The sequence below is a fragment of the Anolis sagrei genome, chromosome 1, assembly GCF_037176765.1.
Source record: "Anolis sagrei isolate rAnoSag1 chromosome 1, rAnoSag1.mat, whole genome shotgun sequence".
In the NCBI taxonomy this organism is placed as follows: domain Eukaryota; kingdom Metazoa; phylum Chordata; class Lepidosauria; order Squamata; family Dactyloidae; genus Anolis; species Anolis sagrei.
The window spans coordinates 2914867-2928508 of record NC_090021.1 but is presented as its reverse complement, the minus strand read 5'-3'; the positions used below and the strand labels follow the sequence as shown (position 1 = coordinate 2928508).

Below are 13642 nucleotides of genomic sequence, written 5' to 3'. Positions count from 1 at the left end.
GGAATGAAAACAACTCTGACTCGTCTCCTCCTGCAGGGGGCGCTGCCTCCTCCTCCTCCCTCACACGGAAGAAGGAGGAGAGCGGAGGCGGAAGTGACGCGCAATTGTTCTGTTCCTCTTCCCAGAAGGCACCGCGAGGAGAGGAAAAGGAAGACGTGTCCCTGGAGCAACTTGAGGTGAGTCTCCCGCCAGGGAAGCCTTGTTGCCTCGGTATTCTGCTTAAGTCAGGCCTCTTCACCTGGAATCACACTGGGCCGAGTTCTGGGCCTAGCCATTCCACAGAGAGATTGACTCTTAAGCTGGAAAGGCCTGCAGGGCCATGAACAATCCCTATGAGGAGCGGCTTGAAGAACTGAGTCATAAAATCAAAGAGTTGGAAGAGACCCCATGGGCCATCATCCAGTCCAACCCCATTCTGCCAAGAAGCAGGAATATTGCATTCAAATCACCCCTGACAGATGGCCATCCAGCCTCTGCTTAAAAGCCTCCAAAGAAGGAGCCTCCACCACACTCCGGGGCAGAGAGTTCCACTGCTGAACGGCTCTCACAGTCAGGAAGTTCTTAGAATCAAAGAGTTGGAAGAGACCTCATGGACCATCCAGTCCAACCCCATTCTGCCAAGAATCGCGAATATTGCATTCAAATCACCCCTGACAGATGGCCATCCAGCCTCTGTTTCAAAGCTTCCAAAGAAGGAGCCTCCACCACACTCCCCCCTGGGGCAGAGAGTTCCACTGCTGAACAGCTCTCACATAGAATCCTAGAGTTGGAAGAGACCTCCTGGGCCATCATCCAGTCCAACCCCATTCTGCCAAGAAGCAGGAATATTGCATTCAAATCACCCCTGACAGATGGCCATCCAGCCTCTGTTTAAAAGCTTCCAAAGAAGGAGCCTCCACCACACTCCGGGGCAGAGAGTTCCGCTGCTGAACAGCTCTCACATAGAGTCCTAGAGTTGGAAGAGATCTCATGTGCCATCATCCAGTCCAACCCCATTCTGCCAAGAAGCAGGAATGTTGCATTCAAAGCACCCCTGACAGATGGCCGTCCAGCCTCTGTTTCAGAGCTTCCAGTCTGTTTATCCCAGGCATGGGCCAACTTGGGCCTTCCCTCCAGGTGTTTTGGGCTTCCTAACAGCCTCAGGACCCTTCCCTCTCCCCCTCCTCTGCTTCAGATAAGGACTTGGAAGGCACAACCCAAGCCCTCCCGACAGAGGGTCGGAGGTTTAGCACAGCTGGTAAACCATCAGCAATTATAAGATCTAGCAAACAAAAAGTTGCACGATTCAAAGCCCCGGGTTGGTGTGAGCTGCCAACTGTCAGCCTAGCTCATTATTTACCCAAGTAATTTGAAAACTTACTTACTTAGGCGATCCCTCGTTGGACGAGTAAGATGGTCTTCCTTGATGACTATTTTTGTGGGTTTGTAGGTGGCTGTGGAGCCCTATTCTTGACCCGCATCTTCTCCCACAGTGAGGGCATTGGTTTCCAGGTGGAAGGCGGTCCCGGTCGGGGTTGGCTTGACGCGCCTTCCTCTTGGCATGTTTCTCTCTTTCACCCTCCATTCGTGCCTCCTCGAATTCTGCAGCACTGCTGGTCACAGCTGACCTCCAGGTGGAGCACTCAAGGGCCAGGGCTTCCCAGTTCTCAGTGTCTATGCCACAGGTTTTAAGCTTGGCTTTGAGGCCATCTTTAAATCTCTTTTCCTGTCCACCAACATTCCGTTTTCCATTCTTGAGTTCGGAGTAGAGCAACTGCTTTGGGAGACGGTGGTCAGGCATCCGGACAATGTGGCCAGCCCAGCGGAGTTGATGGCAGAGGACCATCGCTTCAATGCTGGTGGTCTTTGCTTCTTCCAGCACGCTGACGGTTCCCCACCTGTCTTCCCAAGAGATTTGTAGGATTTTCCAGAGGCAACACTGATGGAATCGTTCCTGGAGTTGCATGTGACGTCTGTAGACAGTCCACATCTCGCAGGCATAGAGCAGGGCTGGGAGAACAATGGCTTTATAAACAAGCCCCTTGATCTCCCTACGGATGTCCCGGTCCTCAAACACTCTCTGCTTCATTCGGAAAAATGCTGCACTCGCAGAGCTCAGGCGATGTTGTATTTCAGTCTCAATGTTGATGTCTGTAAATAGTCCACGTCTCGCAAGCGTATAGCAGGGTTGGGAGGACAATAGCTTTATAAACCAGCCCCTTGGTCTCCCTACGGATGTCCCGGTACTCAAACACTCTGCTTCATTCGGAAGAATGCTGCACTTGCAGAGCTCAGGCGGTGTTGAATTTCAGTGTCAATGTTGACTTTGGTGGAGAGGTGGCTGCCAAGGGAGTGGAAATGGTCAACATTTTCTAATGTGAACCCATTAAGCTGTATTTCTGGCATTGGAGATGGATTGGCTAGTGAGCGCTGGAAGAGCACTTTGGTTTTCTCGATGTTCAACGACAGGCTGAGCTTCTTGTATGCTTCTGTGAAGGTGTTTAGAGTGGCTTGTAGGTCATATTCTGAATGCGCACAGGCAGGAGGACACAATGCAAACCCTCCCAATTGATGGTCACCTAGCCTCTGTTGAAAAACCTTCAGAATAACCTGCTGTGTTTTAGGAAGCACTGGATTCTACTGACAAGCAGGTCTGACCATTGGGGATCTTCCCAATGTTTGAGGAATGTCCTGCCATTTGAATGCATGGCTCCACAAAACTCCTGAGGCAGCATATTTCACTTGAGTTGGACAGGGACTCCAAGGGCCATTCAGGAGGCACAACCCAAGCCCTCCCAACAGATGGCCATCAATTCACTGTTTAAAAACATCAATTGGAGGAGACGCCATCAGAGCTCTAAGGACTTTGAAACAGATCATGCCGCCAGGAAGTTCCTTTCCCTGCTATTTGGAGCCATTTGCTTTGCTGTGTTGCAGTCTCCAAAGCAGCAGAGAACAAGCTTGGCCCCTTCTCTTCAAATACGACATCTTTCTAATATTTACAGAAATGGCTCTTGTGTCTCCTTATCTCAGCCTTCACCTCTAAGCTAAACTTCCCTAGCTCCTAAGCCACTTCTCATGGCGATTCATGACTCCCAGACCTGTGATCATGTTGGTAACTGTCCAACCCAGGCATGGGCAAACTTGGGCCCTCTTTCGAGGTGTTTGGGAGTTCAACTCCCACCATTCCTAACGGCCTCAGGCCCCTTCGTTTTCCCCCTCAGCCGCTTAAGCCGATATGTCTGTGATTGCCTCTTCTGCAGGATGGTGACAGACGTGCAGCTGGCCATCTTTGCCAACATGCTGGGGGTCTCCCTCTTCTTGCTGGTCGTCCTCTATCACTACGTAGCCGTCAACAACCCCAAGAAGCAAGAATGACCCCTGGAAAGGTAAGCCTTGCAGGGATATGGATGGGTTGCTGAATGTCATGAACGTTTTTGAACTTTAATACAGGGTGATACAGCATAACTTCCTTTTTTCAAAACTTAATAAAACCCATTGTATGAATCAGATTTTTTTAAATAATGTAGGCACATACCTAAAGTTTTGTTTTATATAGTTTAGAAGATTAAATTAGGTAGGTGATGTTCCCCATTCTTCATACACTGAGTAAACCAATTTCTGGTGTTTGTCATGACTCTTGCCAGCATAGCAGGCATTATGTTGACAATTTCTTTCTGGATGTTGGTCTTCAAATCTTGGGAGGAGAGCAATGGCCCTTCTCAATAAAATAGTGAAGAGTAGAGACATCACACTGGCAACAAAGATCCGCATAGTCAAAGCCACCTACAACAACCCAGTGATTCCGGCTATGAAAGCCTTCGACAATACAGTAATAGAACTTTATTTGTATATTGTCCTATCTCCCCAAAGGGACTCAGGGTGGTTTCCAACATATAAGGCAAGCATTCAATTGCTGGAAAGAAAACCATACAGACAAATACTGGGCCTTGGGATTAATCATTCTTGAAAATTTTCTGGAACAGCCAGACGATAGTGCACAGTAGCCAGTGATAGATAAATAAATACATAGATAGGATAGACAGACAGCAGACAGATTTTAGCTTATTATCAGAAATGAGAGAAAATAACCCTTGCTGTCCTCACCCATTGTGTCTAGTTTTTAAATTTTGCTGTTTCAACCGTTTTTTTAGGGTTCGGAACAGCATTTAATTGAATATGCAATTCTGATTTTAACCCATCTAATATATGCACATGTTTTTCATTCCTGAAGTAGCACAGGTGAATGTGTACATAGAAACCTGAATCTGATCCATATTCACCTTTTTATAAAATGTTTTCAGGGACTTGTATAGTCAAGAGCGCATTGGAATAAATGAACCCTCCGTCCCATCTGTTTCTCTCCAATTTGTTTTGTTTTACCAAACAAGGGCCGTAACATGAAGGTTTCTGCTCCTTATTGACAATGGAGAACAAACAAGATCTGTGCCAGGGCTGTTATTTCCCTATAACCAAAGCTACAACTGTTTGGATCCAAAACATACTCCTACCCTCTTATCTGGATTAGAGTTCAGTTTTTCCTATCTTGCTTCAATCAGATATTTCCTGGTATGATTGCCATCTTTGTGTCATGGCCAGGCCTATGGTGCACAGTTAAGCCTTGACTTCTGTCTGTGTTGCTCCTCAGTGATGGAGGTTGTAAACATATTGTCGAAGGCTTTCATGGCTGGAATCACTAGGTTCTTGTGGGTTTTTTTCGGGCTATAGGTTCATGTTCTACAAGCATTTCTCCTGACATTTCACCTGCATCTCTGGCAAGCATCCTCAGAGGTAGTGAGGTCTGTTGGAATTAGGACAATGGGTTTATATATCTGTGGAATGGCTGGGGTGGGGCAAAGAGCTCTTCCCTGCTGGAGCTAGGTGTGAATGTTTCAACTGACCATCTTCATTAGCATTTGAAGGCCTGCCTGAGCCTGGGAAAATCTTTTGTTGAGAGGTGTTAAGATGTGCCTGGTTGTTTCCTCTCTGCTGTTTTGCTGTTGTAATTTTAGAGTTTTTTAATACTGGTAGCCAGATTTTGTTCATTTTCATGGTCTCTTCCTTTCTGTTGAAATTGTCCACATGCTTCTTGTGGATTTCAAAGGTTTCTCTGTGTAGTCTGACATGGTGGTTGTTGGTGTTTGTTGGTGTGGTCCCACCCCAGCCATTCCACAGATATATAAACCCATTGTCCTATTTCCAACAGACCTCACTTCCTCTGAGGATGCTTGCCATAGATGCAGGTGAAACATCAGGAGAGAATGCCACTAGAACATGGCCCTATAGCCCGAAAAAACCCACAAGAACCTAGAGGTTGTAAAAGTTTTATTTATAGTGCAAAAAAAAAGAAATGAGAGAAAATATGCAGGATGCTCTGGTAAGGTTAAAAGAAAAAAAAACTTTCTTCTGCAATTTCAGGTAATACATCTCAGTATAAATAGTAGATAGACAAAAGAAAATGCCCTAACTTTGGTAGAAGAGCCCTTCGCGCTGATTATTATTATTATTCTGCTGTAGATCTCAAATGCTGCCTCCCTGAAGTTTGCTCCCCAACTAAGTCCCAATTCCTCTTTCCCCTTTTGTTTTGCAGAGCGGAGCCCTCTTGCCAGCACCATGAAGCGTTGAGCCTTGGATGTCTCTTCCCCCTCGGCCACACCACCGCACATGGCGCGAGGCTCGTCCCTTCCGCCTCCTCCTTCCAACTGGGCTTTCCCTTCTGCCTCCCGCCAGCTTTGAGCAGACATGAATTTGTACGCTTCTCTTTTTTTTTTGTCAAACAAAATTTATTAATAGAAACGTGTTACAAGACAATCTCATTTCAAAAATAAGTCTCCGGCCCAGTAACCAACTATGTACAGCTGCAGAAAGGGCCTGGGAGGGTAAGGGGTAGGGTGGGTGGGTGGATGGGCAGGCTTGCTTGGCTGTGTTGTGAACCTTCCCCCCTCCCCGAACGCCACTTCCCAAGGCTGCCAAAGAGCGGCCGGTGGGCTCCCCAAATTTCAGGCAGGACCCTTCAGGAGAGACAGGAAGGAAGGCAGCTGTCGGCTCCTTGAGGCAGAACACTGAGTAGACAGAGAGGAGTAGGAGATGGGGTTGCCCCCCCCCCCCAAGAGGGCAACGAGGAGGGGATGGGAGGCCCCACCACTCCCCTTCAGGCCTTTGGTGTCTTCGGCAGCGGTCTGCACGTGGGAGGTGGCCGGGGGGCTCTACACTCTGGGAGGCGGCTGAGAGCCAGGAGCAGGGGCTGCGGGGTCCCGAAGAGCAGCTTTGGCTTGAAGGGGCAGGGCTGTGGGCGCGGGGCAGGCCCAAGGGGAGGGTGGCGCCGGGGGCCCCCCTCGGAGGCCGAGAGGCAGGGCGTCTTCCATGGGGCTGGCTCTGGGGCGGCGCTGCTGGTGGCGGAGGTGGCCGGCCGCTGCGTCCCTGCCCCTCCCGGCCCGTCAGGCTTCGGTGCAGAAGGAGAGGATCTTGTGGTAGGTGAGCTGCGGGGCGTCTGCCTGCCCCGCGAGATGCTGCAACAGAGAGAGCGGGCTCAGGGCACCAGGAGGGGCTGCCCTCGGCTTCACAAGGGCGGGGGGCCGCTGCCGATCCCGCGCTGAGGACGCTGTGGCGGCGGCGGCTTCAGCTTCTCCCGCTGCTGCTGCCTCTGCCTCCAGGCGAGGGGCGCAAGGGGCTCGAGGGGAGGGTAGCGGCGGCAGAGAGAAACGCCAGCAGCACCAGCCACGCTCCCGGCCCCCCGTACCTCGTCCAGCAAAACCTTGGGAGGGTTGCAGAGAAAAAGCGGCTCCTCTCTCTGCTGACCCGTGACGGTCAGGTCGGGCACCTCCAGCGGGAACTCTGCGGGAAAGAGAACAGAGAGAGTGGGGCCAAGGGGGCTGCAGTGGCTGCCACCCAGGCACAGGCAAACTTTGGCCCTCCAAGCAGTTTGAACTACAACTCCCGCAATTCCTAACATGCAGTGATAAAATTCATCTGAAGTAGCCTGAAGAGCCAGCCAGGTTTGAGCAAGCATAGGCAAACTTTGTCCCTCCAGGTGTGGGAGACTGAGGCCAGGAATTGTGGGAGTTGAAGTCCAAGACACCCAGAGGGCCAAAGTTTATTTAGTTATTTATTTCTGATATTTCTACCACCATCCTTCTCAACTGCACAAGGGGGACTCAGGATGGTTTACATTAGGCAACGATTCAATGCTGCTTCATATAATAATAATAATAATAATAATAATAATAATAATAATAATATCATAGAATCAAAGAGTTGGAAGAGACCTCCTGGGCCATCCAGTCCAACCCCATTCTGCCAAGAAGCAGGAATATTGCATTCAAATCACCCCTGACAAATGGCCATCCAGCCTCTGCTTAAAAGCTTCCAAAGAAGGGGCCTCCACCACACTCCGGGGCAGAGAGTTCCACTGCTGAACGGCTCTCACAGTCAGGAAGTTCTTCCTCATGTTCAGGTGGAATCTCCTCTCTTGTAGTTTGAAGCCATTGTTCCGCGTCCTAGTCTCCAAGGAAGCAGAAAACAAGCTTGCTCCCTCCTCCTCCTCCCTGTGGCTTCCTCTCACATATTTATACATGGCTATCATATCTCCTCTCAGCCTTCTCTTCTTCAGGCTAAACATGCCCAGTTCCCTAAGCCGCTCCTCATAGGGCTTGTTCTCCAGACCCTTGATCATTTTAGTCGCCCTCCTCTGGACACATTCCAGCTTGTCAATATCTCTCTTGAATTGTGGTGCCCAGAATTGGACACAATATTCCAGGTGTGGTCTAACCAAAGCAGTATAGAACACGGGTAGCATGACTTCCTTAGATCTAGACACTAGGCTCCTATTGACGCAGGCCAAAATCCCAAAGTTTATTTAGTTATTTATTTCTGATACTTCTACCACCATCCTTCTCAACTGCACAAGGGGGACTCAGGATGGTTTACATTAGGCAACGATTCAATGCTGCTTCATATAATAATAATAATAATAATAATACTTTATTTATACCCCGCCACAATCTCCCCAAGGGGACTTAGGACGGCTTACATTAGGCAACGATTCCATGCTGCTTCATATAAATAATAATAATAATATAAAACTTTATTTATACCCCGCCAGAGTTTGGTCAGAGATTATCATGTAATCAAAAAAATACAATAATACCACACAATTAAAATGCATAAAGCATTAATTAAAACAGTACATAAACATTAATTAAAACAATAATACAGTATCATCTGCTGTATCGTCATTCCAGTCAATTTCCAACTAAAGTGCTAAAAAAAAAAGCCAATGGGATTTTGGCCTGCATCAATAGGAGCATAGTGTCTAGATCTAAGGAAGTAATGCTACCCCTCTATTCTGCTTTGGTTAGACCACACCTGGAATATTGTGTCCAATTCTGGGCACCACAATTCAAGAGAGATATTGACAAGCTGGAATGTGTCCAGAGGAGGGCGACTAAAATGATCAAGGGTCTGGAGAACAAGCCCCATGAGGAGCGGCTTAAAGAGCTGGGCATGTTTAGCCTGAAGAAGAGAAGGCTGAGAGGAGATATGATAGCCATGTATAAATATGTGAGAGGAAGCCACAGGGAGGAGGAGGGAGCAAGCTTGTTTTCTGCTTCCCTGGAGACTAGGACGCAAGGGAAGAATGGCTTCAAACTACAAGAGAGGAGATTCCATCTGAACATTAGGAAGAACTTCCTGACTGTGAGAGCCGTTCAGCAGTGGAACTCTCTGCCCCGGAGTGTGGTGGAGGCTCCTTCTTTGGAAGCTTTTAAGCAGAGGCTGGATGGCCATCTGTCAGGGGTGATTTGAATGCAATATTCCTGTTTCTTGGCAGAATGGGGTTGGATTGGATGGCCCATGAGGTCTCTTCCAACTCTTTGATTCTATAGAATCATAGAATCAAAGAGTTGGAAGAGACCTCCTGGGCCATCCAGTCCAACCTCATTCTGCCAAGAAGCAGGAATATTGCATTCAAATCACCCCTGACAAATGGCCATCTATGATTCTAGTGGCTGCCACCCAGGCACAGGCAAACTTTGGCCCTCCCGGCGTTTTGAACTACAACTCCCACCAAACTCGTCTGAAGAAGCCCGAAGAGCCAGCCAGACTTTTGGTTTGAGCAAGCATGGGCAAACTTTGTCCCTCCAGGTGTTAAGCATCTGAGGGGGGAAAGGAAAGAGCCTGAGGCCAGGAATTGTGGGAGTTGAAGTCCAAAACACCCGGAGGGCCAACATTCGTTTATTTATTTATTTCTGGTATTTCTACCCCGTTCCTTTTCTACTCCCGAAGGGGGACTCGGGACGGCTTCATATAAATAATAATAATAATCCACTCAGTTCTTGTGGGTTTTTTTCGGGCTATAGGGCCATGTTCTAGAGGCATTTCTCCTGACGTTTCGCCTGCATCTATGGCAAGCATCCTCAGAGGTGACCTCACCTCTGAGGATGCTTGCCATAGATGCAGGCAAAATGTCAGGAGAAATGCCTCTAGAACACGGCCATATAGCCCGAAAAAACCCACAAGAACTGAGTGATTCCAGCCATGAAAGCCTTCGACAATACAATAATAATAATAATAATGGGTTGCTGTAGGTTTTTCTGGGCTATATGGCCGGGATTGTGGCGCAGCTGGCTGAGTGTCAGCTGCATTAAGATCACTCTGACCTATTCATCAAAAGCGCAGCGGAAGAGCCAGGTTTTAAGGTTCTTTTTAAAAGGCTTCTAGGGAAGGGGCTTTCCTAATTTCTCCAGGTAGTGAGTTCCAGAGTCGGGGGGACAAGACTTCTTTCTCCCACCCTTGACATCATTCCACAAGTATATAAACCCCACTTGCTTAGTTTCCAATAGGCCTCACAACCTGAGGATGCCTGCCATAGATGTGGGCAAAACGTGGGTAAAAGCACCCGGATTGTGGTGCAGCTGGCTGAATGTCAGCTGCATTAAGATCACTCTGACCAAAAGGTCATGAATTCGAAGCCAGCCCGGGTTGGAGTGGGTTTCCAACCAATTATGTGTAGCCTGTTGTCGAACTTTGCAACCCGAAAGACAGTTGCATCTGCCAAGTGGGAAAATTAGGTACCACCTTAAACGTGTGGGGAAGCTAAATTAACTGATTTATGAGGCCATAAAGAAGACTCCAGCAAAGCACTCCAGCGGGAAGCATGCGGGGAATGCGGAAGTGCTTCATCAGCGTCACAGATGGACGATGAAAGCGACAGCTCCCCTGGCGGCCAGAAAAATTAAATAGCCTCTGTGTATGTCTGTATATGTTGTATGTCAAAAATTGGCATCGAATGTTTGCCATATATGTGTACACTGTAATCCGCCCTGAGTCCCCTGCGGGGTGAGGAGAAGGGCGGAATATAAAAGCTGTCAATAAATAGATAAATAGGTTCTTGTGGGTTTTTTCGGGCTATAGAGCCATGTTCTAGAGGCATTTCTCCTGACGTTTCGCCTGCATCTATGGCAAGCATCCTCAGAGGTTGTGAGGTCTGTTGGAAGTGAAATAAATAAATGTTCTAGAGGCATTTTCTTCTGACGTTTTGCCTGCATCTATGGCAAGCATCCTTAGAGGTAGTGAGGATGCTTGCCATAGATGCAGGCGAAACATCAGGAGAGAATGCCTCCAGGACATGGCCATATAGCCCGGAAAAACCTACAACAACCCAGTGATTCCGGCCATGAAAGCCTTCGACAATACAACAACAATAATAATTAATAATAATAACTTTATTTATACCCCGCCACCATCTCCCCAAGGGGACTCGGAGCGGCTAACATGAGGCCACGTCCCTCAATACAGTATACACAATATAACACAAAAACATAACAGAAAATAAAATAAATAACCTAAAATACAAAGCCAATGTATATAAGTGACACAATATAAAAAAACATCACAATGGGCAGGACCAAATTCAAGGATTAAAAATTTAAAACACTGGGAGATAAGGCAATGTCAAATATCAGGGAGGGTTCTCTGGGGGTGAGGTAGGATTTAATTGCACGACGAGAAAAGAAAGTGCTTCTGAGGGCATTTCATGCAGAGTTTGATCAGAGATTTATCATGCAATCAAAAAATTACAATAATACAACACAATTAAAACAGTACATAAAGCATTAATTAAAACAATAATACAGTATCATCAGCTGTATTGTCATTCCAGTCAATTTCATAGAATCATAGAATCAAAGAGTTGGAAGAGACCTCCTGGGCCATCCAGTCCAACCTCATTCTGCCAAGAAGCAGGAATATTGCATTCAAAGCACCCCCGACAGATGGCCATCCAGCCTCTGCTTAAAAGCTTCCAAAGAAGGAGCCTCCACCACACTCCCCCTGGGGCAGAGAGTTCCACTGCTGAACGGCTCTCACAGTCAGGAAGTTCTTCCTCATGTTCAGATGGATTTCCAACCAAAGTACTAATTAAGTCTGCTGTCCGAAAGCCTGGTCCCACAACCACGATTTCGCTTTCTTCCTGAAAGCCAGGAGGGATGAGGCCACCACCGAGAAGGCCCTGTCTCTCGTCCCGGCCAAATGCATTTGCAATGTAGGCGGGAGCGAGAGCAGGGCCTCCCCGGATGGTCTTAAATTACGAGGTAGGACATAGAGACAGATGCATTCGGACAAGCAAGATGGCTTTGCCCATACTTGAGTCAACCCCTGTGGCTGGCCCTACAGGCTTCAGGAACAAGTGGGGCGGGAGAAAGGGATCCTGGATGCCACAGCAAGAGCCTACCTGGTAGGGAACTCTGTGCAGGCAACTGGGAGGTGTTGTATTTCCAGACTTTGAGGGCAGAGTCATCCATACAGCTCTGGAGCTGGAGCAAGTGCTGGGTCTGGCTGGCCGGCTTCCTGCGGATGGGGATCCGGCTGGGACGCGGCATCAGGATCTCCAGGCTGGTTCACAGAGGGGAGAAGGGGAGCGCATGCCAGGGAGAGAGGTTTAGAGTCTCTGTCTTGGCGTGGAGCACTTCCCTCATCCACCCGCCCCAAGTGGGAACGAGGCTGGTTCTCCTCTTTACCTAGAAGCATCTGATAGCTTCTCACTGTTCAGCCGCCTGGAAAGGTTCTGCAGGGAGGAAGAGAAAATGGCTGCAACACAGGCTCCAAACACGACTTAGTGTGAAAACTCTCACAAAGATGAGATGGAGGGCCATCTGATGGTGCTTTTCCTGCGTGGCAGGGGGTTGGACAAGATGGCCCATGTGGTCTCTTCCAACTCTAAGGTATTCTCACAAAAAACTAGTAAAACGTGGGTTAGACAAATGAGAACACAGAAATGCTGGACCACTCACAACCACCATGTCAGACTACACAGAGAAGCCATTGAAATCCACAAGAAGCATGTGGACAATTTCAACAGAAAGGAGGAAACCATGAAAATGAACAGTCTGGCTACCAGTATTAAAAAACTCTAAAATTACAACAGCAAAACAACAGAGAGGAAACAATCAGGGATGGCTAATCACCTCTCCACAAAAGATTGTCCCAGGCACTGCCAGGCCATCAAATGCTAATCAAGGTGGTCAGTTGAAACATTCACACCTAGCTCCAGTAGACAAGAGTCCTTTGTCCCACCCTGGTAATTCCACAATATATAAACCCAATTTTCTAGTTCCAACAGATCTCACTACCTCTAAGGATGCTTGCCATAGATGCAGGCGAAACGTCAAGAGACAATGCCTCTAGATCAGGGGTCCGGGGATTATTTTGCATAGAATTACGGAAAAAATAGACCCTTGCCTGATCCCACAGCAAGTTGGCTTCAGGAAAGGCAGAAGCTGCACATTGCAAGTGCTGAACCTGCCTCAGCACATAGAAGATGGCTTTGAAAGACAGCAGATCACAGGAGCTGCCTTCATAGACCTGTCAGCAGCCTATGATACTGAGAACCACCGCCTCCTCCTGAGAATAATGTATAATATCACAAAGGACGACCACCTCACCTGCCTCATAGGAAACCTGCTACAAAACAGGAGCTTTTTTGTTGAGTTCCAGGGCCAGAGAAGCAGATGGCGGAAACAGAAGAACGGCCTGCCTCAGGGGAGCGTGCTTGCTCCATCCATGTTCAACATCTACACAAATGACCAGCCACTGCCAGAAGGGACAGAGAGTTTAATCTATGCTGATGATCGTGCTATCACCGCTCAAGAAGGGAGATTTGAGATGGTTGAACAGAAGCTCTAGGTGCCCTTACTGCCTATTACAGGGAAAACCAGCTGGTCCCCAACCCATCTAAAACACAGACATGTGCCTTTCATCTCAAGAACAGACAAGCACCCCGAGTTCTGAGGATTATTACCTGGGAAGGAATCCCACGGGAGCACTGCAGCGCACCCAAATCCCTGGGAGTCACTCTGGACCGTGCTCTGACCTACAAGAAGCACTGCCTGAACATCAAGCAAAACGTGGACGCTAGAAACAACATCATACGAAAGCTGACTAGCACAACCTGGGGATCACAACCAGATACAGTGAAGACATCTGCCCTTGCGCTATGCTACTCTGCTGCTGAGTATGCATGCCCAGTGTGGAACACATCTCACTACACTAAAACAGTGGATGTGGCTCTTAATGTGACATGCTGCATTATCACGGGGTGTCTGCGCCCTACACCACTGGAGAAATTACACTGCTTAGCCGGTATTGCACCACCTGACATCTGCTGGGA

The 13642-nt window shown here is 48.2% G+C and overlaps 2 protein-coding genes across 3 annotated transcripts in view; one reads left to right on the top strand and one right to left on the bottom strand.

Annotated features, from left to right (window-relative positions):
* Positions 1-69: 69 nt before the first annotated feature.
* On the top strand, positions 70-5775 carry OST4 (oligosaccharyltransferase complex subunit 4, non-catalytic). The gene is made up of 3 exons (XM_060754778.2): positions 70-176; positions 3243-3368; positions 5570-5775. Exon 2 carries the CDS (start codon positions 3244-3246, stop codon positions 3355-3357), a length of 114 nt encoding a protein of 37 aa, XP_060610761.1. The 5' UTR covers positions 70-176; position 3243; the 3' UTR covers positions 3358-3368; positions 5570-5775.
* Positions 5736-13642, bottom strand: part of AGBL5 (AGBL carboxypeptidase 5) — a 43832-nt gene continuing 35925 nt past the window's right edge. Inside the window, exons 16-19 of one of the 2 annotated variants that reach the window (XM_060754780.2) lie at positions 11994-12040; positions 11708-11868; positions 6719-6813; positions 5736-6488 (exon numbers count right to left, since the gene is read on the bottom strand). In XM_060754780.2, the coding sequence (XP_060610763.2) occupies positions 6417-6488; positions 6719-6813; positions 11708-11868; positions 11994-12040 (375 nt within the window). In that variant the 3' untranslated portion in view covers positions 5736-6416. Of the gene's footprint in view, positions 6814-11707; positions 11869-11993; positions 12041-13642 lie in introns of both variants that reach the window. The other variant, XM_060754779.2, reaches the window with a different exon arrangement.